Source organism: Lepisma saccharinum, chromosome 6 (assembly GCF_977018435.1).
Source record: "Lepisma saccharinum chromosome 6, izLepSacc3.1, whole genome shotgun sequence".
Taxonomy (NCBI): Eukaryota; Metazoa; Arthropoda; class Insecta; order Zygentoma; family Lepismatidae; genus Lepisma; species Lepisma saccharinum.
Window position 1 is genome coordinate 55874897 of NC_139234.1, and position 24697 is coordinate 55899593.

Here is a 24697-nt window from a genome sequence, read left to right on the forward strand (position 1 = left end):
CACCAATAACAGTTCTGCAAACCTGCAAAACATGGAAGAAAGGCAAATATATATGTATCTACAGGGTGTTTCATTCACTCTCGGCCCCTGATTTTCGCTTATAAAAATCAAACGATTGGTCATAATTAAGGCTAGGAAGTTGATGACAAATCATCTTTTTATCTGGCGTTTGAAGACAATGTTAAACCTGATAGTAGTCCTTTTCACTTGAGTTAGAACCAGAAAACATAGTTTTTATTTTGCATTTTCCGGCCTTTTTGGCTCTTAGGTCATTTTTCAGTATTTTTTGCCATTTTTATTGCTTTTTTTTATCATTTTTTAAGTTTCTTTCTTTTCTCCTTCCCAGTTATTTCATGAATTTTAAATGCATTTTCTAGTATAACTTACATATTTAAATTCCCTAGCATGGTCTTTTAGCAAGTACGCCATTAATCATAAATATAATCAATGCAAAAGCATCTTTGGCAATGGATTTGTGGAATTAATTGTGGTATATTTACTTCTCTTCCAGCAAACTTGTAGCGGCATTACACCATTCAAACACGTTTCGTAAATTTCCCAAGTCCTGGAGTGTGTTGATCCCATGTTGGGTGAATGAATGAAATCTCGTACAGCTAAGGGTTACATAAATGTATCATAACAACAAGGATATTACACAAATGGCACAGTTTGTACGACGACAAAGTACCACCACTTGTGGCCGCACCATCCCCTTTCCCACACACATGAAGACACGGAGTCTAGTTCTATTACGTCATGCATATGACACATATTTCACGTGGTAGGACCTCACTGCCATCTAGCGAGCAACTCCAATTACATTACAAAACTGAACATCCTCCCCACTTCGAAATATACATTTCAAAATATTTTAACATGTAACACAACTTACAATTACAAATTACAATATATACAGACATAAAAAATAAAATAAAATTTCTGATAGTGAATATTTCACATTAACATATGCATTTACTTGAGGGTCGAGCCCTCTTGAGTCACCATTTGCACAGACACTTGTTCTGGTTTGCTTGTTGCAGAGATTCCCAGGACAGTATACTGCAGCTTCTTCCTTGTATCTGCATGTGTGTCCGGTGCATGGAGGACTTTTACCCCACAGTTTTCTTTAGCATGTGTTTGGTGAATTTTCCATTTCTCCTAATAAAAAATGCTTTTTCTTTAGAACTTGTCTCTTGTGCATGGGAGACATCATCTGTTACTTCCAGCGGTTTTTAACGTGTGTGAAGATAGTGAACTTTTTCTACATTACTGACAATGATTCTGGTCTTTGGTTCGTGAAGCTTTCCTTCATGACATGACATAGAACTCAACTTGACAAAAGTGGTTTGTGACCGATGAAATGCTAATTTCATAATTCTCAGCTTACCAACATAAGGGAAATTCGATTATTACTGATAAAAAAAAAGTGAGCTACATGCACTTACTGCCAATTATGGCATTGGTTTTGGAATGTAACAATTCAAATTAATAATGAATATCAACTGGGCATTTTTTCCAGAGCCTATCGCTCATGGATCCATACACACTTCTGTGCAACAGCTTTGAAGCCTGGTTATTACGGAAACTGAGGCAGCCAAGGTTGGTTTGATACACCAGTGGAAGATTATTAGCACAGTATGCCAAAATCTATGTTCCATTACTGGCTGAACTACAATACACTTCAATAAATTACTGCAATTTCAACTTACCAGTACCACCACTCGTTATCATGTACAAGTGTACTGTACTGACACACTCGGATAATTTTAAATTAATCAATCTGTATACACAAAGAATGTAACATTAATTTTTTTACGAATACACCAGCTGCAAAAAAGAAAGTGTTAAAGCCTAGTTTGTAAAACATAACAAATCTGTTTCTCAAATACTGGAAACAACAATTGGGATTCAAGCACTTGTAAGTTCATGTTTTAGACATCTTTTTTCTTTTTTTTACGTTAACACCATAGGCGTGCGCAGACTCTCTGATTAGAGACGGGGCAAAGTCTTGATGAAAGTTCAGTCGGGAAAGAAAAACCTCATATTATCTCACTGTGTGTGTGTATATATCGTGTGTGTGTGTGTGTGTATATATATATATATATAATGGATAAAAGCAAGGAGGGCCAAAAGAGCTAAGTAAAAATCAAAGAAGGTAAAAGGAAACACTCATCGGACAGTAGAAAAATTCAAAATTTTCGTTAATTTCATAGCATCATCGGTGTGAGGAGAAATAGACGGAACCGGAAGTTGGGGCCCTGCAGAGTTGCCAGGTCCCCATCAAAGAAGAAGCGGTGCGTAGAATGAAAAAAACACTGTTTCGTCACCAGGCTCATCGTAAACTGTGATTGTGTAGGATGAGTTGGGAGGAAGGGTGGGAGGGTGGGTTAGGGTTGGGCATTACTGGGTGGCCTTGTTCAGGCCAGGTGGAGTGGTTGCACTCATGGCTGATATATAGGCCCTCACCCATCTTTTGCGAACAGAGGTGTTGGCTGGTTGGGGTAGGAGATGGATGATCGCTACCCGGAAGCAGTCGTTGAAACTGATGTTGTGGTGGTTGGTGTGGACGGCGACAGTGAAGTCCAGGTTGTGGGTGGAGGAGCGGTGGTTATTGATGCTGAGGTTGAGGGCCGTTGATGTTTCCCCCAGGTAAAAATCACCACAGATGTTGCAGGTGAGGATGTAGATAAGGTTTGAGGCATGGCAGGTCCCTTTGGGATGGAGGGTAAATTTGCCAGTGGCCGTGTGCACCTGGAGGGTGTGAGAAGTGATGAGGATTGGGCAGGTCTTGCACCTGGGGCGGTTGCATTTATGGGCAGGGGGGGTGTTGGATGTGTGGTGAAGGAGTGTTGTGGACCAGGATGTTTTGGAGGTTGGGGGGGGGGTGTTTGAAAACCACCCTGGGTTTGTCGGGAAATATGTTTTTGGTTTCAGGATCACTGTGGAGAATTGGGAGAAGAGAGTGTAGTGTGTGCCTGATTTTGTTGAGGTGGGGATGATATTGGGTGATGAGTGCAGGTGGATTGGTGGCAGCAGGTTTCTTGGTGGTAGTGGTATGTGAGGCAGCTCGCGATATTTGCTTGGTGACCAGGATGAAGGGATATCGGTTAACCAGGGCCTGGTGTAGGCAGAGGTTATAATTCTGGCGGGAGGTGGGTGAAGTGTTCAGGCGCTGTCCCCTGTGGGCCAGAGTGAATGGAATGGCTTTTTGGTGTGGAACGGGTGGGAGCTGGAGAAGTGTAGGTATTGCATGTGGTTGGTGGGTTTTATTTGGATGGAGGTAGTCAGGTGTCCTCCCTCGATGTGCACGTCCATATCCAGGAAGGTGATCTGGTTGGGGGAGTGCATCCAGGTGAATTTGAGGGAACGGAAGTGGTTAAGTTGGTCCAGGAAAGCTGACAAGGATGGTTCTCCATGTGTCCAGAGCATGAAGATGTCGTCGATGAAGCGGAGCGAGAGGAGGGGTTGGAGGGGTTGGGTAGCCAAAAACTCTTGCTCAAGTTTGCCCATGAACAGGTTTCCATAGGATGGGGCCATTCTGGTACCCATGGCTGTACCTTGGATCTGTAGGAAATTTTGGTTTTCAAAACCAACCCCTCCTCTGGCTCCGCTTCATCAACGACATCTTCATGTTCATGTGCAAACTGGAAACAATATTGATTTAATATGGCACAAAACATTTCATGGGCGGCCATGTCATTCTTCTACAATTTTTTTCATTTCGGCACCCAGGGCCAACTCCTGCCATCCTCTAGCTATGGCTTCTGACCTTGACAAGACTAAGAAAAGTAGACATTGCGAGCAAGGCAAGCAAGAAAATTGTACGAAATGTATTTTTATTTGAACAAAATTTGATATCAAGGGGGGGGCAATTGCCCCTACATGCCCCCTTCAGGTGCTCTTGGAAGAATTAAGGCAAGAAAGACATGAAAACAAATTCCTTCTTGAGTATATTTTTGGCCTGCTTCTCTTAGATTCTACTAGTCTTGCATTCTTTTACCTAAATGTTTGCCCCCTGTCCCCTAGAATTGATTTCCATCCAAGGTTGGGGAGCGGCAATAAGAGTATAATATTGTTTAATAATGGCGATAAGATTCCTCCACACTAAATTTCTAGGTGAAACTATAATAGTGTAGGGACATAGACGTCTGGAAGGGGGGCAAGGATGGCCACACCTCCTCCTAGAAATCAAATGTCAACTAAAAGTATATACTTCACATGTTCAATTTAATTTCAGTCATAGTAATTTACATTAATGCAATAATTTTAAATTCAAGTGGTATTTTTTGAGAGGGGCAACACTATAATCGGGGTGATAAATATGCTCCATGGAAAAATACCTTGCTTGTCCCTCCGTGGAAAAAAATCTGCGGACATCCATGATTAGGGGGGGGGGCAATTGCCCCCGCCCCCTTGCGCATGCCTATGGTTAACACAAGTGGTTATGTGAACATTTAAGAATAAGCTAGGTAGTTATTTTGCAAAAACAATCACATGCACTAACCTCATCCACTTGTATTATCTCAACGAAATTATCTGGGAAGACTCCTATCCTACCGTTCACTTCCCCTTTCCACCAGCCTTTGTCCTGTACTTCTCTCGTGACTATTGTGATCACATCTCCTTCCTTCAACGACAACTCATCTTCATTCTCAGCATCATATGGATATAATGCTCGACAGAGCTCCTTGACTGGAACACAGAATTTAGCCATCACATACAATGAAAAATTATAACTGTTAGAATCCATACACAGAAAACTCTTAATGTGAGAAGTGTGTCTAAATAACAATAAACAATTCCATATCTTGGTTTTAATTCATTCACTTTGAAATGTGTTATTTTCTCTTTCTGTGCACCTTGACTCACAAGGGACCTATTTGACTTTGAGGTCGCAACTGCAATGTCTAAGTAGGGCCACTCGAAAGGTTAAGCACGAGACATAGTGACAGCAAAATCATAGCTAATGAGTCATAGGAGAACGATGGGAAGTAAATGTACTGAAGGTGCAGACAACAACCTTCTACGGACTGTATGTGGTACACTTCACAAAATGGACATCATTGACTTTAACAAAATATTCTAAACACACTTTTAACTTGCATCATGAGCAACGAATAGACAATGACACGCATTAGTGATCACAAAAATGTGCGCCAGCAAGATCAAAGGCGAATTCCTTGGGTACCCACTCTTAGGTTTGCTTTGTTTAGGACCGCCATTGCTTTGTTTTGATATCAACACTACTAGCACTATAGCACTGTCAGAGAGCAAGGGAGAGGCATAGGGAAGCGTCGGTCCCTTTGATGTTTGTGTCCCTCGCATGGCGGGCAATGTGATGGGTGGCTGGATTTTGAATGACAGTGTATGTAGCAGAAATCGGTTCCACCATATCTTTGGCATGTAAACTGTTGAAGGCCACTGATGTAAAAGTGTTGTTTGAAGCTGCACAATGCTGAGAAAAAGGTCAACTTGGTGTGAAAAAAAAAGAACAAGAAAAACATATAAGTTTCCGCTTCCCAAAAGAACCAGAAAGCTTACGTTTCCTTTATATACCCATACACTGATTAGCATGTTCTAAAAGTTGCACAATGCTTAATTTTGATCGTCAATAACATGGAAACTGTTAGAAATATTCATCTTTTTTTAACATTTTAAAGATCCATTCACTGCGGTGTTTTTAAAATAATTTTCCCTTACTTGTTTGTCACTGTCAAATAATGTTCAATAAATAATAAAAGTCGTATCCAGAAGTAAAAAAAAAAAGTAAAGTGTTCCCCTGTGCTTAGCACCACGCCATGAAGGTGTATAGGGGGTATGGGGGTAACGCCCCACACTTTCTTGACCAGGTCGTGAGTGGGGGTGATGTGATCAGCATCATGCCCCTGACCGCCTTTACCCCCCAGGGTTTCCCCCAGGTACCCATGTTATTCGACGCTGGGTAGGCGCCGGGGTCGCTTCCTACGTTAGAAAAGTTCCCGGATTTGAACCGGCCGGGGATCGAACCCTGGACCTTTAGCATGGTAGTCAGACGCGTTACCGACTGAGCCACCGCGGCCAAGTGTATATTGATATTTTAAATTTAAATCAAAGGGTACCTGGGTGTAACCCTTGTGGATAAAGGCTGCCAGAGCGTGGTACTGATCACATTACAGAGATCGTCCCCTAAATGTGTCTTTGTGGCATGGTGCAATATGTACGTACACTATTGTTTACATTGCAATTAGTATTATTAGTAACATTGTTGTCAGTGTTTTTATTATCATTATTACCACTACTTCACAAGAGCATTGTGAGTATTTTTTAATCTATTTTTTGAAAATGGTCAAGAATATTAATTTAATAAGGACCAATATTTTCATCGTAATATGTATAAATTCTGTTGTGGTAAAAATAAGCTAGAAAATTGTTTCCATATAATTTTGCAAACCGAAAACAATATCAATTTAAAAGGTCTTAAACACTTCAAAAATATTATTAACTTTTAACATTGTGCCAATGCTAGTGGCTCATAAAAACATAAAAGCTGCATGAATAGCAAGCAAAAAGAAATTACTAATTTCAGGTAAAAATTGATAATTTAGACAAACTTATTAGTGTAAATTTTGAATCTGACAGTGGGAATTTACCCTTCTTTGCCCTTCCTGCATATGACCTGGGGGGAGGAGAACAAGTGCCAGAATCTGTAATGGCAGATATAAATCAGTAAGCATGCATACACAATTAAATTTCAAAGGCAAAATTTATAATGAAAAATCAAGAATTACCTACCACAAAATGAAATACGCAAATATAAAGTCTTTACATATAAGTGCAATCATATACAGTCACAGACACTTCTGCATTGTAGCAATTCCATTGAAAGTTAATGAGGCCATTACAGCCCAGAAGTGTCAGAGACTGTACTACCACACACGTAGAAATTATATATGATTATAAGCTGTAGATTATAGTCCGCCGAATGTCATAGTTTTGTTATTATTCTTCTTTGTATTTCAATAAAAAAATCATTTGTAGGAAATGCGTAGGACGGAATTTTTTGCAAATGCAAACGCATTCGAAAATATTACTCATTATCCTGGTCACACTATTTGTGCACATTTTCAAAAGCATATGAAGCAACTGGAAAGGAAAAGGTCAAAAAATGTCTGTAAATCACAACGCAAATTATTATGTGTATGCTCCAACATTGTGGGCAAGTGGAATGTACTTGCCAGGAAGATGGTGGCCATTGCAGAATCTAGGGTTGCCTGACATTCCTTTTTTTAAACTGATACCCATATTGTTATACCTCCCACGAAGCATTCTTGAAACATCATGAGAGTCAATTTTCTTGATTCTTATTTTGCTCCCCCTCCTGCCTGGTGTGGACTGGGGACAGAAATTCTCCCCAACTAGCACTTTGTATGCTCCATGGCACTGTTGTGCTGTATGCTTCGACTTTGCCATTCAACTATGTCTCGTAGCCACATGTCCAGCTCACATTTTGGTACCTTTTGTTGTGACCCTTTGTTGCCATTATCAGCCAATATCAGGCATGCGCAGTATATGTCATGTGAGGCTTCAAATGCTGTCAACACGATTGGGCGATCACGACCTCGATCTCAAATAGGTTTCTTGTCAGGGTCTTCAATACAGCATGTTGACTGCTATTTTTTTTTTAGAAAGCTAAAAAACGTTTATATTTCATGGTATGTGTAATAAGTAAATGCCTTATTTCAGTTCTCTGAATATTTGGACCTGCTTGAAAATTTCGAATGGAAGTTATACATGTGATGAAAGTTATGACAAGGATAATGTAACTATTTTACAAAACTGTTATTACAATTCAATACAATTCTCTCAAGAATTCTGTGTCCTTATGCACCCAGTGTACAATATGAACATACTCTAAATTATGACCAAATGTAATCAACATGGAGCCAATTTTGATATACTTCTGAGACATCAATAAGCATTATGAAATGATTTCTAGAAGTTTTCTGTTTTCAATATAGTCTTGATACTTTGTTTTATCTATTTCCTGGTGGTTTCTTCGTTCATACAATAAAAATTACAATTTTATTTGCATCCACTAAAATTATATTTGTCCGAAACAATTTTCACTAAATTTTTAAATACAGAAAAATATTTTTCCATCATTATAATCAATATTTAACTGGACACAAACAATTTAATGTGATGTAATACTTTACACTTAATATGTATTGTAACTCTATTAGTAATAATATTTTGTTTGTATCAAATTCACTGTACTTTTTAAAGCTACAATACATGTTTCAGACCACGAGGAACAGTTTCGCATAAGGGGCACATTTATTTCAATTCTGTTGAAATATGCACAAGCAGTCTCGTATGTAGATTATTAAGTTAATTAATGATTATTAAAATAACACCAAATAGACATGTGTTATTTTCTTTCAAATGAATGCCCCTTCCTTAACTTAATGTTTCCACTAATCAAAGCCACATTTTGGAATTTCTGGTCTGAGATTACCTTCTTCAATTTTTCTCTTTATTGTTCCTGTACTTTGTGCAGTTCTATTACCTAACATGTCCCTACACTAAATAAGAAAGTAATACTTTCGGAAGTGCCCACATACAATTCTACTCTCCACCAGACTGCACACATGTTTAGCTCCTCATGCTCAATGAAGGAAACTGTATGTCTTGTCCTTAATACAATCTATTCCAGATATCCAAACTGTCATTTATCCGGTTCCATCAAATTATGATAAACAAGTTTATTTAGTTGGAACAGGTAATCTCAGTTTACCAGCCAGGGTAAATCGACATTAGCTTCCAATGTTCCGAGCGCATACATTGCTCTCATCTTCAGGGATATATATATATATATGACCATCAGTGGCGTATCGCACCATATCATATTGTTCGAATGGAAAAGAATTTGCTGCTGACGGTGTTCTTCTTTAACTCATTTGAGGTAGCAGGTTGAAGTGATGTGACACAGCGATTAAAAATGTATCCTCATAAATAAAATATCGAAATGTACACTATGTCAGTACGGAAAGGATTTCAAGAACTTCATTCTCATTTGCACAAATAAGAGACCCATATTGCGAAATATTATGTAGGTCTACATACGAGAATAAATATAAAACTTCTACCTACCTATCTTCACAATTTGAAATTCGGGGCCTCCTTGTTGGTGCAGTGGTAACATCGTTGCCTTGAAACTAAGGGGACCCGGGTTCAATGCATGGTGCTTCGGATACCACTTTAACTGTAGGGCCGATCCCCATTAGCTTTTCTGTGCATAAAGTGGACATACGAGAAAAATCCACAACGATTTGTATCTTATCGTCAAAATTAAGCTGAATAGACAGCTTGTTAATTATGTCCCTCATTTCAGGTCACTGCACAAAACAGCACATATCATTCACAAAAATACAATCCACTCACTACTGCATTCACACGCTGCCCCTAAATAAATTCCACGCACCAAAGAACCCTTAAAGATCACTCGACGCGATCTAGACTAGAACTGGTCCTTGTCTTTCGTCAATTTTTAGATGCACTCATAAACCATTTCTGGTCAGTCAACAATTTTCTACTCCCCACTGAATCTCCAGTCGTTTGAAGGTCAACGACCTCTTTTTCAACTCTTCTTCAAGCGTTCAATGATGTTCTTGTCCCTGCCATATGCCATACTTTCCCATTGCTTGCGATAACTTGGCTTCAAAATTCCATTCCTGGGAAAATTACATGCTGGGAAAAATTGGTTTCCAACACTGACCCAGACTGTTGAGGTAATTCAGAGGGAATTTTCCCGACATATGTAACCCTGTTCCACCATTCCCCGTTCCTAGGGAAATCACATGCTGGGAAAAATTGATATGCTACACTGATCAGGTGATCCTTAAGATAGCCCTGTCACGTTTGCCCTTCAAACCCCCCCCCCTTCCCCTGGAGTTGCCAGCCAGTATCAAGCCTCGCGAATTCAAAGAAAGCGGGCAATGTTTCCAACTCTTAAGAAATTAAGGCACTAACTCCTAAGAAATCAGGTTCATCTTCTTATTGAAATGAACAGTTTTTATGCACATTTTCTGATATATAGCTTTTTCTGTATTTCGGTCATTGAGTCTGGGCTTCGCAGATAGCCCCGAATATATGCCCCTGATGACTATGGATGGGGTGGAGCTTGGGCATTGTCTTCCTATTGGCTCGCTCTGGATCCTGGTGTTCTAATTGGCTGCTATCTTGTTTTTACGGAGGAGTGGGTTCCAGGCGTGACTGAGCTGGAGTCCCATGTCCCTGTTGAGATTGGTTCTTTCCTGTGAAATGGCTATGCCTTCCTTTACTCGTCGGTCCCAGTAACCGGCACATTTGGTTATTATTTTGGTATCTGCAAATAAAATCCTGTGTCCCTCAGTGATGCTGTGTTCTGCAAGTCCTGACTTTTCTGGTTGGAATAATCTGATGTTGCACTGATGTTCACTACAATGCGGGCCTTGTCCTCATGTTCAGCTTCTCTGGGTTGTGAAGAATTGGCCCTTCTAAGGGCCACACTGTTGTCCACGGTTGTTCTCTGCTGAGATCAAACTGCCTTGTTGATATCTCTGATATCCATTCTGCTCTGGCGTGATTCTGAGATGAGTGAATTCTGACTGTATGTGGGACACCATATATAGGTCAAACAAGATGCACCATTGAACAGCGACATACATAATGAACATCAGTGCAACATCAGATTATTACACCCAGAAAAGTCAGGACTTGCTGAATACAGCATCACTGAGGAACACAGGATTTTATTTGCAGATACCAAAATAATAGCCAAATGTGCCAGATATTGGGACAGACGAGTAAAGAAACCTACTCCTCCGTAAAAACACGACACCAGGATCCAGAGCGAGCCAATATTATGTCCAAGCTCCACCCCATCATAGTTATATAGATATAACTGGTCTCCGTTTTTACATTCCCTGAAGATGAGAGCAGTGTATGCACTCAAAATGTTGGAAGCTAATGCCGATTTAACCTGGCTGGTAACCCGAGAACACCTGTTTGAATCACGTCGCCAGGAAAGATACAATTCCAAGTTTATTTAGTGTACATGAAAAAAAATAATTCACAAGAGATTCCTGTTAATTATGCTATGAACTTGAAGTACTCTTAATACATTTTTTTTCCACAATGTCGTTCAATAACTCTTATCCCAATCACCAATGTATTATTTCTCTTGTATTTTAAGGTTCTTTCACGCATATAAATGATATAATGTTTCGGGAGAACTTACACTCCCTTCATCGGACATTTTTTGTTTGATAACTGTCTGTGCATTCTTATTCTTAGTTTGATAACTGTCTGATGCATTCTTATTCTTAGTTTGATAAATGTCTGATGAAGTGAGCGTGAGTTCTCCTGAAACATTATATCAAATATAGTGTTTATATGCATGAATAAACTATAAATTTATACAATTTTTAGAAATAATTCTACAATGCAAGCAATACGTACTTACAACAAACAAAAACATGAAAAAGCAGTAGGTTGCCAAATTTCTTCAATCCACACAGTACTTTCTCTACTCACAAGCTATCAGTAGCATCTTGTAATTATTTACAAAATCATTAAAAAATCAAAAATACCGAATCATTCACCTGGTTTTGGAGGCAATGTTGGCGCATCAATATCGTCATTTATTTCGTTTCCAGAAACATTGGACTTATCTGGGCTTGCTGTTGTGGACTTTTCTGGACTTGTGATGGAATTTTGTTCTTCAGAATTTACATGAGCAGCTACATTTTGCATCACAGGGGTGGGAAAAAAAGGCACAGAAAACTCATAAGCAAAATACAGGCAAAAAAAAAAAAAAATGTTATAGGTGAAGATAAAATTAAAATATGGATACAAAAAATGTATATGTTCTATCTGGCATGCAAGAGATAATTGTGAAATACACATGCACTGTAACTAGCAGTGAAAAGCATTATCTTAACTGAAGATCATCAAACAAAAAGAAATGTGCAAAACATAGTATCTACAAATGCTTGATCGAAGTTATATGAATGTAATGTCGGAATTCTGCTTAGTTCTTTAATATATTCCAGAAATAGAACAAAAAGTTTACTTATGGGCTGAAAATTACATTTATAAACAGAATATTGTATGCTGAAGAATATTTAACAAAATTTCCAACATTATGTGTTCTCTTCCAGACTACTTCTAAACGTTACTTTCAAATATGCTAAGAACTCTTTTACACATATAACAGGATATCAGTTATTTAATAACTACCTTCTTTCCTATTATTTTCATCCGATTGAGCATCTTCATTTGGAATTGCTTCAGTAACAAAATTGGATGGAAAAACACCAACCTAAAACAGAATAAGGAACATTTACCAATTACATCACAGATTAAATTATTTGCTTACTACTCAACGTAACTGAATAGATATGAACTGAGGTGTATATGTAGACATGCACAAATACACAGGCCTGCCAGACAGAGAGGGTGAAATTCAAATAAATAGATAAATATGTCTTTGTTAATGACTCATAAATGTTTTCTACTTTTTAAAATTTTTATGTTTATATATATATTAGGGATCTTGTGGAAAAACAAACTCCCTGACTATATCAGGTTTTCCAGGCAATTTTGTAGTGCTTTAACACACACTAGATGTGCGATGGGCATTGCGGACCCTTTACTATGCACTCAGATTATGAATGAACGACAAGTCTATATTCTCACAGAGTATCTTGTGCACGTAAATTGTAACACTGATTTTGAATTCCAACCACTAGATGATGCCTGTGTATTGTTTCTGCCACTGCCAAGTCTTACTTGTACTTGTGTCGAATTACGTTGAGCTTTTTCTTATAATGTCATTGAAAAATTTATACACATATTGTGAAAATACTTCAGAGAATTCTGCTCTAGATTTCGAAGTTAATGATGATTTTGAGTCTAAAGGGGAAGTGTTTAGATTATTTTTCATTAATTATTTCTGTTTACATATTGAACATGTGTTTTCAGTAACTTTTATTACAATGTTATATTTTCTTTTCTTCAAAATTTTTTACAGAATAACATTTATAAATGTGAGAAAATGTGTGGAAAAAAATTTAACATAATATATATCTGTGGAAGGAGGACATTTTGTAGATTTCACAAAGGTTTGGTATTATTGATAATTATAATATTAGAAACATATTTTCTATGAATTTTAGAACGGCAAACAAAAAAATAAATTATGTTAGAACAGCAAACAAAAAAAAATTATATAGAAAAACATCAGGACACTCCACTCAGTGTTAACATGCCAAGATTTAAGCGATAAACTGCACTTTCTCTTTAAGGGAGTAAAGTTGATTGATTGATTGATTTAGTTTATTTTACTTTGCGTTTTGTGTCTCTTGGCTAATTTGCAAAGATGGGGATGAGTGATGAAATTGATGAATGGACATTCACAAACAACCAAACCCGACCAGGATTCGAACCCGGGACCCTTGGCGTCACAGCACAATGTGCTAACCACTCGGCCACAGGGTCGGGCAAGGGAATAAAGTTGATTCAACATTGGTGCAAATGAATGAAGAAAAATAAACACAAAGTATTTTACATTCTTCACAGAACCAAGGTAAAATAAGGAGAAAAAAATGTCAGAAAATGCAGCAGCTGCAAAAATTTTATAACATGATTCTTTACTGGGACTATTAAGATTGAATGTATATGCAGATAAATGTAAATGCCCGGAACATTCAACTCATGTTTCACATCCTAGCTATTTCAATGTTTTGAATTGGTTGTGTTATCTGGCTTTTCTACCTTTAGTAGATTAATCATGACAATGAGGATGAACAATATATTTATGAAGTACTGATGAAACAAGCACACAAATTAAATAATATTTCAAGAGAACTTACCAACATCAGATACAAAATTACAGAAAAAAACTATATACAGTTGTGTCTCTCATAATGAACATGTGCACGAGCTGGAAAATGTCCTGGATTACAAACATTACCAGGTTAACCCATCAGAAGATTCATGGGGTACTGTAATTTATACACAAGCAGCAATCTGGCTACAGTGTCATAAGCCAAAATAACAATGAACATATAACTGGTGCAAGAAACCAGTTTGATGCATAGCATTGTTAACACAGTCAGAAATATAACACATGGAACAAACTCAAAAAACTTGGAAGCCAGTGAAGGTCAATAAAAAAAAATCCATGTATTCCATGTGATTTTATTACGACACTTCACAATTTTGGACGAGGCTCAGGTCAGGCCCGTAGCTAGAGGGGGGGGGTAAGGGGGCAACTGCCCCCCCTGAGAGCCTGCTTTGCCCCCCCTGTGAAATATACAGAACACAATCCAACCTGGTATTCTCACTAATCTTTACAATTATATCCTGTATTACTGTAGCAACTTAACAAAGACACTTATTGATTTTGTGATTTAATTAAGTATGTGGGATTCCTAATAATGTCATACTAGGATTGGGGGGGGGGGGGGGAATCCCTGCCTGATTCAGACTTCGGGAAATTATTTCGTAATTTTCAGTATCTAGAACAGTTATGACATTTTGAGAAGTCTTATATTAAAGGTGCCTAATGTGTTTGAATGTTTTTCTTGGATGTGTTGCTATGAAGTTTGAACTACTTATTTTTTTGTTTCCCAAGTCTACCATTTGGTAATAGTGATTCATGCAGTAGAGAGAGGGAATGGATATTAATTTTTTGTTACTTAGCGTTGCTTTTCTGCCACTTCTAGCTAATCGCGACAATGAGTGATGACGTGAAATTGATGAAGAGGCACTCACAAACAGTGCCGCAACCACAGGGGGCATTGTCCCCCCAACCTTGAACGGAAGTCCATTCTAGGGGGAGCAAACATTTAAGTAAAAAGACTAGCAGAATCTAAGAATAGTAGGACAAATGGATATTCAAGATGGAATTAGTTTTTTATTCCAGACGGGGAAGGGAACTTGCAGGGGGGGACACAGAGGGTCAATTGCCCCCATTGGTTTCAAATTTTCGTAAAATTTTCTTGCTCGCTTAGCTCGCATTGTCTGCTATTGTTATAGTCCAAGTTCAGAGCCATAGCTATGGGGCCAAAACGGTCTAAATGAAATAAAAAATGTGTTAATGAAAGTGCCATGGTATCCTGTGAAATTATTTGCACCCTAATAAGTCAATATGTTCAGTTTGAAAAATTTGGATCTAAAAATGTTCTTGCTCTCATCGATCCCAATATGATTGTTTTCTGTAATGCATTCTAAATTACCCGAGAGAGAAGTAAGATCAAATATGTAGCTACTTCAGACTGTTGCTGATAAATAGTTTTGTTTCAAATGCACGAATAATTCTTTTGAGGAAAGAAGAGACAAAATTTGTATTATTTTTACTGTTGATTTGTTATGAGGTGGATAAGTTAATTATGTAATTATTTTCTTGTAGTTTACGGTTATTACAAGCATAAGAAAACAGTTTTTCTTTGTGACGTTTCAGGAGAACACACGCTCCTTTCATCAGACATTTATTTTCATTTTGACTAAAGATACAGTTATAACAATGGTTAGTAATTTTTAAACAAAAAGAATCCGTTATATAATGAATGTTGTCAATGTTACATTGTTGTAATATAGCAACTTAACTGTGAAAAAAGCAGTCTGTTGTATTTTTATTTGAGACTTTTTAAATTATGAATCCAAAATATCATCAGGCAATTCAAATTCATCATTGTTTTTCAAAAACTATTATTAATTATGTAATGTATTTAATGTATTCTCATAAATAATATACTGTATATATTAAAGAAACTTTGAATGCATACACAATTTAGCGTTAACATATTGCATACTTATGTATTTTCTTATTTTACGTCGTACCATGTTGCATGAATAAAATATATGTTTTACATGAAAGTAATACATTTCATATGTACAAATACGATTATGTTCATCATGCATTTTGTGTCTTTCAAAAATACAGTTGTGTGCTTGTTTTCCAGTATTAGCTAATGTGAAATTGAACTTGTTGGAAAAACATTTTCAAATCATTTGTTCCATCACAAATGCTTTAGCACCGACTTCTAACTCCTTCTTGCGCGATTTTTAATAACATCTTTGATGCTACTATTATTACTACTACTACCACCACTATATTAAAATTATTATTATTTGCATGTTTGTCCTGGTACTGGCCCCCCTCCAGACAAAAAATTCTTGGTTGCATCCACTGGCGTATGCAGGATTTTTTTTTTTCTGGAGGGGCTGGAATTGTATAGGTGGATGCTTTCAGTGACGCAAGGGGTCCGTGGGAACATATTTCACCTAAGAATTTGTCGTGTTATTATTATTATATTTGTTATTGTTATATATTTTCGTATTAAAATCAATAAATAATATTTTTAAAATAGCGAGTATGGTGCGTATTAATATCATAATACGTGGAAGGGAGAATTTGAGATTTTTGAAACTTATAAGAACCCAATATTTTTCAAAATTTGGCATCCCTGACTGCTTTCTAGTGGGCGGCATACACAATAAGATATATCTTATATTTACAACTTTCCACTCTCAAAAATGTCACCTGGAGATAATTTTATAGGGCTTGAATTTACCACTGGTTTTTCCAGAGTTTATGGTGCTTTTACTTGAAAACGTCAATTTTTCAAAATTTATGAGGGGGCTGTAGCTTACGCCAGTGGTTGCGCCTCTCCTCACAAAGAACCCTCATGCCCAGGCTCGAAACTGGGACCCTTGGCTTCGTAGTGCGTTGTGTAACCATCCCACCCTAGAGGTTGGCTGGTGAAAGATGTAGGACAGCTTAGTTAGTATCAATCATGATGGAAATGTGATAGTGTTTCACATTTATTATTTTGGTTAAAAAGCGACAAAATTTGTAGTTGGATTCTCATTAGATTCCTTTGTGCGTAAAAATCTTGCATACTGGAAACTAGAGGGAAACATTATGAAGCACGATTTGTAAAAAGCTCCCTTAATCAGCTCTACAGAGAAACTCAAAGCTGTTGGTACATATTAATCGTCTATTATCGACCTGTAAATATCAAGTAGATACAGTCCCGACTAGACTTTATCTTTGTATTCTTTGGCAGCCCGGAAAGGTCATTCTCGAAATACTGTTATTTGATGTTGCTCGAACTTTTTTTGTTCGTTGGAGTTTCAAGATATCATCCCTTTCCTGTTACTTATAGCTTTTGGGGGAGGGGAGCAAGTGCACCCTGCTATATCTGCCAATGCGACACAATATATTAAAAATTTGCCCCCCTCTGTGATTGACTTTGCCCCCCCCCCCCCTACTAAGAATTCCTGGCTACGGGCCTGGCTCAGGTAGGTACCCATTAACATTATTCCTATAGTAACCTATGGGAAACAGCATGAAGAAAGCATCCTGGAACAGACTGCATTCTTTTGTGAGGTTCCATTGTGTAGATCTAATTCAATTGTGCATGTTCTTGATGCTTTTCTCCCTGTCTGAAGGAAGATTTTTAAAAAATCCAAGATGTGGAAGGGAGGGAACACTTGTGGATGTTATGAAACATTGCCTTGCTTTTTAAAAAAACAGACACAAATGTTTGTTTAAAAATAAAACCAGGTACTTACCCTATCCCTCAATTTCCCTTTCCACCATCCCTCCTCCACTTCTGATATAAAATCTATTACGTCATCAGCCTGCAACTCCAGTTCGTCACCATTTTCTGGCTTATAACTAAATAAAGCTTTGTACTGGCGTTTACTACCTGGAAATATACATGGATCAAAATTACTATTTCTAACAAGCTTGTATACTATACAAGAAAGCTGCTCTAAAGTATAACTATATATAACAGTGGTGCTCACTAATCCGACTCTCAGCATTAATTAATATATATTAGAGATGGACAGATTAATTGGTACTCTCTCAGTGTCTGTATTGATTTTACTGATCAATCTATAAATATCTTATGATTTTGTGCAAAAAATCTGACATTTTGTTATAATTGTTATGGATATAAGCATATAATCTACATGCACTAGTTTTCTTTTTTAAAAATTATCTAAATATGAAGCTTCTTTTGTATTGCAGTCATCTAGTAACCATCATTCATTAAGGATGTCAATGAACAATTCAGGTCACTTTATTATGAAAGCTGCCTTAGCATCATGAGTCAATTCAACTATGGGAACGCACTTTGTGCTAATATTTTGATGGCTGCTCCGACATAACTCTGCCAGTTGCAAACTTGGAATGGATTAACTGAAGACAGACATTAAGCAAAAGAGATCACACTGGTCTTCATAAACCATACAAAACTTTTTACTTTCTAGCAGATTTGCTATACAATTCCTAGATCCAACAAAAAAATTCTCCAGATGATGTGCGCTTATAAACGTAAACAAAAAAAGGAGCATTTTCTTTTGCTTTCTTCACTAGTCATGTACTTACTACTATTATCCATAATCAACAAATAACAGTCAAGCTAACATTCATTAAATAAAATTCTACTAGTGTTATAATCTTGCTATCTTTACGTAAAATTCTACTAATGTTATGTATAATCTTGCTAACAAAATTTATTTTCTTGCTAATGCTGACAAGACCAAGATCTATAATATAATTAGCGATACCTCTTTTTCACCAACCTTTCTGATAATTATGATCATATTGTCAACCTTCGTTAGTTATCAATCTGTATAGCTGGACTACAACTTTTACGTTGACATTCTTTCTAAAAGCTAGTACCAAAAAAAAAGTGAAAATTACATGTTTTACCTAAGAGTCCATGTAGAACCAAAATTTGAAGGAACCATAATTAGCACACTGACAATCATAAGAACGACGAGAGGAACAAGTTTCTGAACTGAATATTTTGGGGAAGTAAAATCTCAGGAACCAAACCCAGAAGTGGAAATGAACCACTTGTTCATTTTGCAACTTTTCTCTTGCAGACTTCAAATGCATTAACTTCCAGATGATCTGCAAAATTGCCTAACATTTCCCTGACAAGCCAAATTCCTGTTTTCTATGTTTTCTGGATGCATAGAAATCCTGTACATGTGAAAGCTGGGTGTGATAAAATTGATTCATTTGGTTTCTTTTACTTAGTTTTTCTGCCACTTCTTGTGAATGAATGATACGATGAAAATGATGACAGGACACACACATGAAGTTATACAATTTACCTGCCAGTTTAACAGCGGTAGTGTGATGCTTTTATCTGGCAAGACACACCCAGAGACCAATGTAACAAGTAACCTTGATGACATCCAGTGAGTGAGAAAGTGTGTGTGTGTGAGAGAGATAAGAGATTGAAGAGAGGGAGAGAAAAAGTACCAGGCAATGTATGGGTCAAGACCTTCAAACTGAGCCATGCTGGGGCCTGGTTAAAAAAGCCTACTTCTGCAATAGATGCACAGCGCAATTCAAACAGGTGGTGTATTGGTCCAGCAAGCTTTTTTCCCTGCCATAACCTACTCCGTTACTCAGCCCACGAACACAAAAATCCCGTGAGCTGACAATTTCCATCCATATCTGCAGGATATCTATGATGACTCAAAGGAACTTAACGGATTTAAATACCGGGTCCAGGATTCTGATCATTTAGATTCAGAATCAAATGAACATTAGCAGCTTTGTCATCTTGGCTCTATTCCTGGAGGAATGTCACTTTGATTAGTACTTGCACAGTGTGCATGACTCTGTGAAGCATAATACAAATTTATGGATGATGGATGAAGACAAGCGAACTTTATGTAAAATTATATGTTGTGTACATTAAAAACCCTGAACTATTCCAATTTTAACGATGTAGTCAACATAGATAGAAAGTTGTTACTTACCTATCCTTAAGGTAACACCATTCTTTTCTTCCATGGAATGACTGTTTGTTTCACTCTCTACAGAAAGCACCTGTAAAATAAGTACATTTGTCAAGGGTGAGTGGGCTTTCGTTATTCACAATACTGAAAACGAATGCCAACCATATCACTTTTTATTTTGGTGCCTATTTTCTACATTTTCAGTAACTTTTACCTGCCCATCTTAACATTTTATAGTACGTGGAAATCCAGGCTCTAATAAGCATGTTAGGAGATATTTATTTAGTATTTCCACACTTTTCCTCCATGTTCTGCACTTGTATACAATTAGAATATTGTATGGAACCACTTTCGCTCACTCGTACTCATTCGACTCTCCCACACTAAAGTTCAAATCACAAACCCTGAGACCTTCTGTAAACAAAACCATGTGCATGCAGAAAGCATTGCAAACTCATAGAAGTAAAATAATCCACACGAAAATCCAGTGTTGTTACAGGATTCATTACGTAAGGTAAAACAACGGTTAATTTGTAGTATGGGATACGCTGCCGCAAATGACGTCTCACTTTAAACCCAATGCTCTTCCTTTTGTACTTATTGCTTCACCTTTATGGTTAACTCTTTGCACCAGTAATCATTTCCCATGAATTTGGCTTTTTTCTTGCATGCAAATTGAATATATTTTACTTGCATTTTTTTAAACAAAATGATATAACATGGTAATGTATATTTCTAAGGATTGATATAGATAGGAGAGTATTTGAAATTTGTTTGTAGATTTTATGTAAATTGTATCTTATGTAAATAAAATATATAATGGGCATAAACAGCCATATGCAATGCTGTAAGTCGAATAAATATATTTATGATGATGATCAAAACAAGACAAAGAAAGTTTGTAAATTTATTGTGGTTGGAAACTTTGACAATCATCCTAATAACGATTTTTGTTCCGTCAAAAATAATGCACTTCGTAAAATAACTTGGTGACATGGCAAGGCAAGATAAGTGTGAACATTTTGTAGGAATATGCATTGTAACTTTCAGTGAGCTTAGAAATATGTGTACATAATGATATTTTATAACATTGGTTATTTTCTAAAAATAATCATGTGAACAGCAAGGAAGTAATGCCACTTATTAATATTGCCAGACTTGTCCTTAGAAAAATAACATGGCGAGTTCTTCTCCGGACAAGGACAGCCTTTGAAAAGGGGCGAGAAACAGATTCTACTCAATATTTATGTAACGTTCTGTCAGTGGTACCCTGAAAAACCAGTAAAAGAAGTGGTTAAGTTTGGTATCCCGGTGCAGTGGTGTGTCAGTGTCTGCAGTTTTAAGGGTTATGAAAGAGAAAATGACCGGGAAAGTAACAATGTATGTGGCTGCATATTCATCTGATGTTTTGAGAGTGGGTTCTCACATTTTGAGGCTCTTATATAAAATGAATAGGTACGGCGAACTATGAGTGTAACAGCAGATGACTGCAGTCATGAATCAGCTGACGCAGAGTGATACATCGAATTGGTGAGACGGTTTGTTTACAGAAGGTCTCAGGGTTGGTGATTTGCACTTTAGAGCATTTACAATGGAATGTCATAATATGACAGTAATCGTAGATTAATATATGTCAAATATCCATCCTTGCAGTTTCAGCACACAATCATTTGTTTCAATTTCATATATTATTGTACTGTTAATATAGACTAAACTACATTAAACTAAACTAAACACCCCCTCCCCCATGTAACATAAATAAATAAAATGGTTGCAGGAGGAACAGAGCTCCAGCACCACCAAACTGATTTGTCAAAATTGAGTTCAGGTGCATTCCGATTCACTTTAATACCTGCATATGGCTAAATACATTGTTAGAAACCTCGCTGATAAAAGTATAGAATTTAAGCATGGCGATTATCCTAGAGGGCCCACAGAGCCAATATTTCCATTCTGCCTTTGATGTAACACAGTAAAGTCAAATATAACTACAGATCAGAGTGAGCTTCCACTCACAAAGTCGTGCACATCATACTATCAATTTATTATAATATCACATCATACATATATATATAAAAATAAGGAGATTACAAGACATAATACCCACCTTAACAAAATTGTCAGGAAACATACCACGTTTGCCCTTAAGTATACCTTCCCACCAACCCCCAGTTTGGCGTTTGATGTTTGTTATAACATCCCCTTTCCGAATGGTTAGTTCATCAGCTTCTCGGGCCTTGTAATCAAATTCCACAACAGCTTCCACTGAAATAAAAATGATATTCATCCTTCACAATGTTGAACTTTCTTGCTTGCACAACATACAATTTTTCGGAGGGCAGTTTAACAAAGATTTAATAAATACAAAGTTATCTTATGTATGGCAGAAACTTAAGTGATGCCACCTATATCAAGGATGAATGTGTGTTTGAACCCCGACAAACTTTGAACACAACATTGGCTATAACTTATCATTCAGTAATTCAAATTTAATGCTTGAATATTAAAAGTGTTTATAACATAGCCTGCCACATGGAAGTTCCCATTTGCAGCTTAAATATGAGAGCTTGTGGATGTACACTTAGCATTAATGATATGAAAATTGATGAATATCATTACTTCAAGCAAACATGTAAAAAAAAGTTCAATGTGCCACGATCCAATAGTTCCTCACGTGACAAACAGCTATGTGTTGTGATTTAGTAGCTGACGGCCTGTGATTTTCCATGGTGAGGTTCATGGTATGATTCTTTCTTTTTAGATCGAATCCAGGGATCGTCACTGGAGAAACAACAGTGGCTGTTTACAGACACATTAAATAACAATGCTCAGAAGACATTGCCCCTTTCTGCCTCCCCCAGTGGCAGATTAAAGATGTTCTCTCGGAGGGGACAGATGCTTTTTAGGCACCCCCAACTTTCTGCACACAGCACATGCTTCCCCAAACTATGGTCCTACTATGTATGTCATGATTTTGCACTCCCCCAAAGCCATTACTCCAGTCATAGTATTTTTTGCACTACAAGGACAGTATTACAATTGTGCATTCCATACAAAATGGTGCTCATAATATTTTTAAGGGGCTGTTTAGGTTAGAAAACCAGGCTTAAAAAAAGAAATTACACAGTGTGTGGCTGTTGTTTATTGAAAAAGTTTGTATTTTACATCAAGATTCAAGAAATAAATAACAGTGGCAAATTCAGCACAAAAGGTACTTATTTACTATCCTTTGGACACATTTATTTATTTTTACGGAAGAAACTACTTACCATAATAAGTTCCTGTAGCATTGTCGAACATCGGGAAGGTGTTTTGTGTGATGTGGGAATGTTTCATAGCTGAAATTCATGTTGTTCATTGAAAATTAATTCTCCGACGGAGAATAGCTAGCCCCACGAACCATTGGCACGTGGATAGGTTAGTTCTGTTAGGTTAGGAAACATAGTTCAAATTTCATGAAAACAACGTTGATACACCTTCAGGAATGTTCCACGAAGCAGATATGTAAGTACGAATGTCAAAAATTGACGAAACGAAAAAATTAGAGGTGTCCGAAGGATAGTAAATTTTTACCATAGATATTTTAATGACTGCAGTTTCAGAAATGCACATTCTGAAGAAGCCCACAGTCATGGGTAAAGCGTAAAAGATCAAACAAGCAGTAAATAAATCTGGAAAGAAGACATCAAGGCTAGTCTTCAGTTACGTGATACCTTCTCTGGCATTTCGAAAGAAATCTATGAAATTTTCCCCCACTGGGAATTCTTAAAATATATCACAGAACTTTAACTTCAGTCTCTTTTTATCTTACATTATTACACTGTTTCTTCACAGTAACACTAATATTAAGCTTTCAAAAATATACACAAATAATTAAACTGAAAAAACTAGTTTCATGCCATAAGTAGGGCTACTGGACTTTAAACATACACCACAAAAATCTACAATTTTCACATGTGTGTCTGTAATGGTGTTTATTGTTTTGAGTAAACAGTGTTTCGGTAATCCATGAAATACTTATCCTGGGCAAATATTAAAAATACATGAAACAAACTTAAGCCTCATCTTTCTGCTTCATAAACATTCCAATTTCACTAAACGCATTCCAACAAATTGTTACCTTATCTGCAATTTGTAAAGCACTGCATTTTAATATATTATAAGGAAAGTATGTTAACTGAATTTCAAATAAAGTTTATCATTTACTACATTTAACCTCAATTTGTTTCAACACATTTGATGCTTGTTTAGGAATAGCAAGAATAAAATAATATAACAAAAGTTAGGAATAAGAAGTTTCAGATGATTTAAATTGTTTCAACTATATTATTTAATGCTGTCGACTTATAACTTACTGCTGATAATTAATCTAAACTTATGTCAAGTTCTAAGAACATTAGAATAATATGATTTGAAATTATAACTTGCCTTATTAACAAAATGTGCATAGTTGGGAACACGGTTAGCCCTCGTCCTACTTCGATTCGGAATAACTTTTGGTGCTTCTAGTCGTTAATTAAGTTTTTTATTAATGAATCTTAGATCGTGGTTAATAATTTTAAGTTATTTCCTTATTTATTTTAGTAATTAGGAACAAACTACGTGGCTAAGTAGAGGTAGTTTGTGAATTTAAATGGCTAATGACAATTTTTTCTGCCACCGTCGTTTGTTAAATTTCCATCCTAGCTTGTATCAAGGAAACACACATAATCATTACAGAATTATTTTAAGAGTAAGTTTTGTCTTACCCATGGTGGTGATGTCAATTATCTATTTGATATTCGACCTTTTAAGAAACAGCGTCACATCACAACGCCCTTCCCACCCGATGATATCATTGCTCGATAAGCAACACACAACGATAACCACCTTTTCCCAACGCTCCCTACAGGCAAAC

General features: G+C 36.8%; 1 protein-coding gene across 3 annotated transcripts in view; it reads right to left on the minus strand.

Annotated features, from left to right (window-relative positions):
- Window positions 1–24697, minus strand: part of cindr (CIN85 and CD2AP related) — a 69903-nt gene extending 45206 nt beyond the window's left edge. For 2 of the 3 annotated variants that reach the window (XM_083123963.1, XM_083123962.1), the window contains exons 1-7: window positions 24549–24697; window positions 21908–22065; window positions 19822–19891; window positions 17605–17741; window positions 12262–12343; window positions 11625–11762; window positions 4505–4692 (exon numbers count right to left, since the gene is read on the minus strand). In XM_083123963.1, the coding sequence (XP_082980089.1) occupies window positions 4505–4692; window positions 11625–11762; window positions 12262–12343; window positions 17605–17741; window positions 19822–19891; window positions 21908–22065; window positions 24549–24552 (777 nt within the window). In that variant the 5' untranslated portion in view covers window positions 24553–24697. The remainder of the gene's footprint in view (window positions 1–4504; window positions 4693–11624; window positions 11763–12261; window positions 12344–17604; window positions 17742–19821; window positions 19892–21907; window positions 22066–24548) is intronic. The other variant, XM_083123964.1, reaches the window with a different exon arrangement.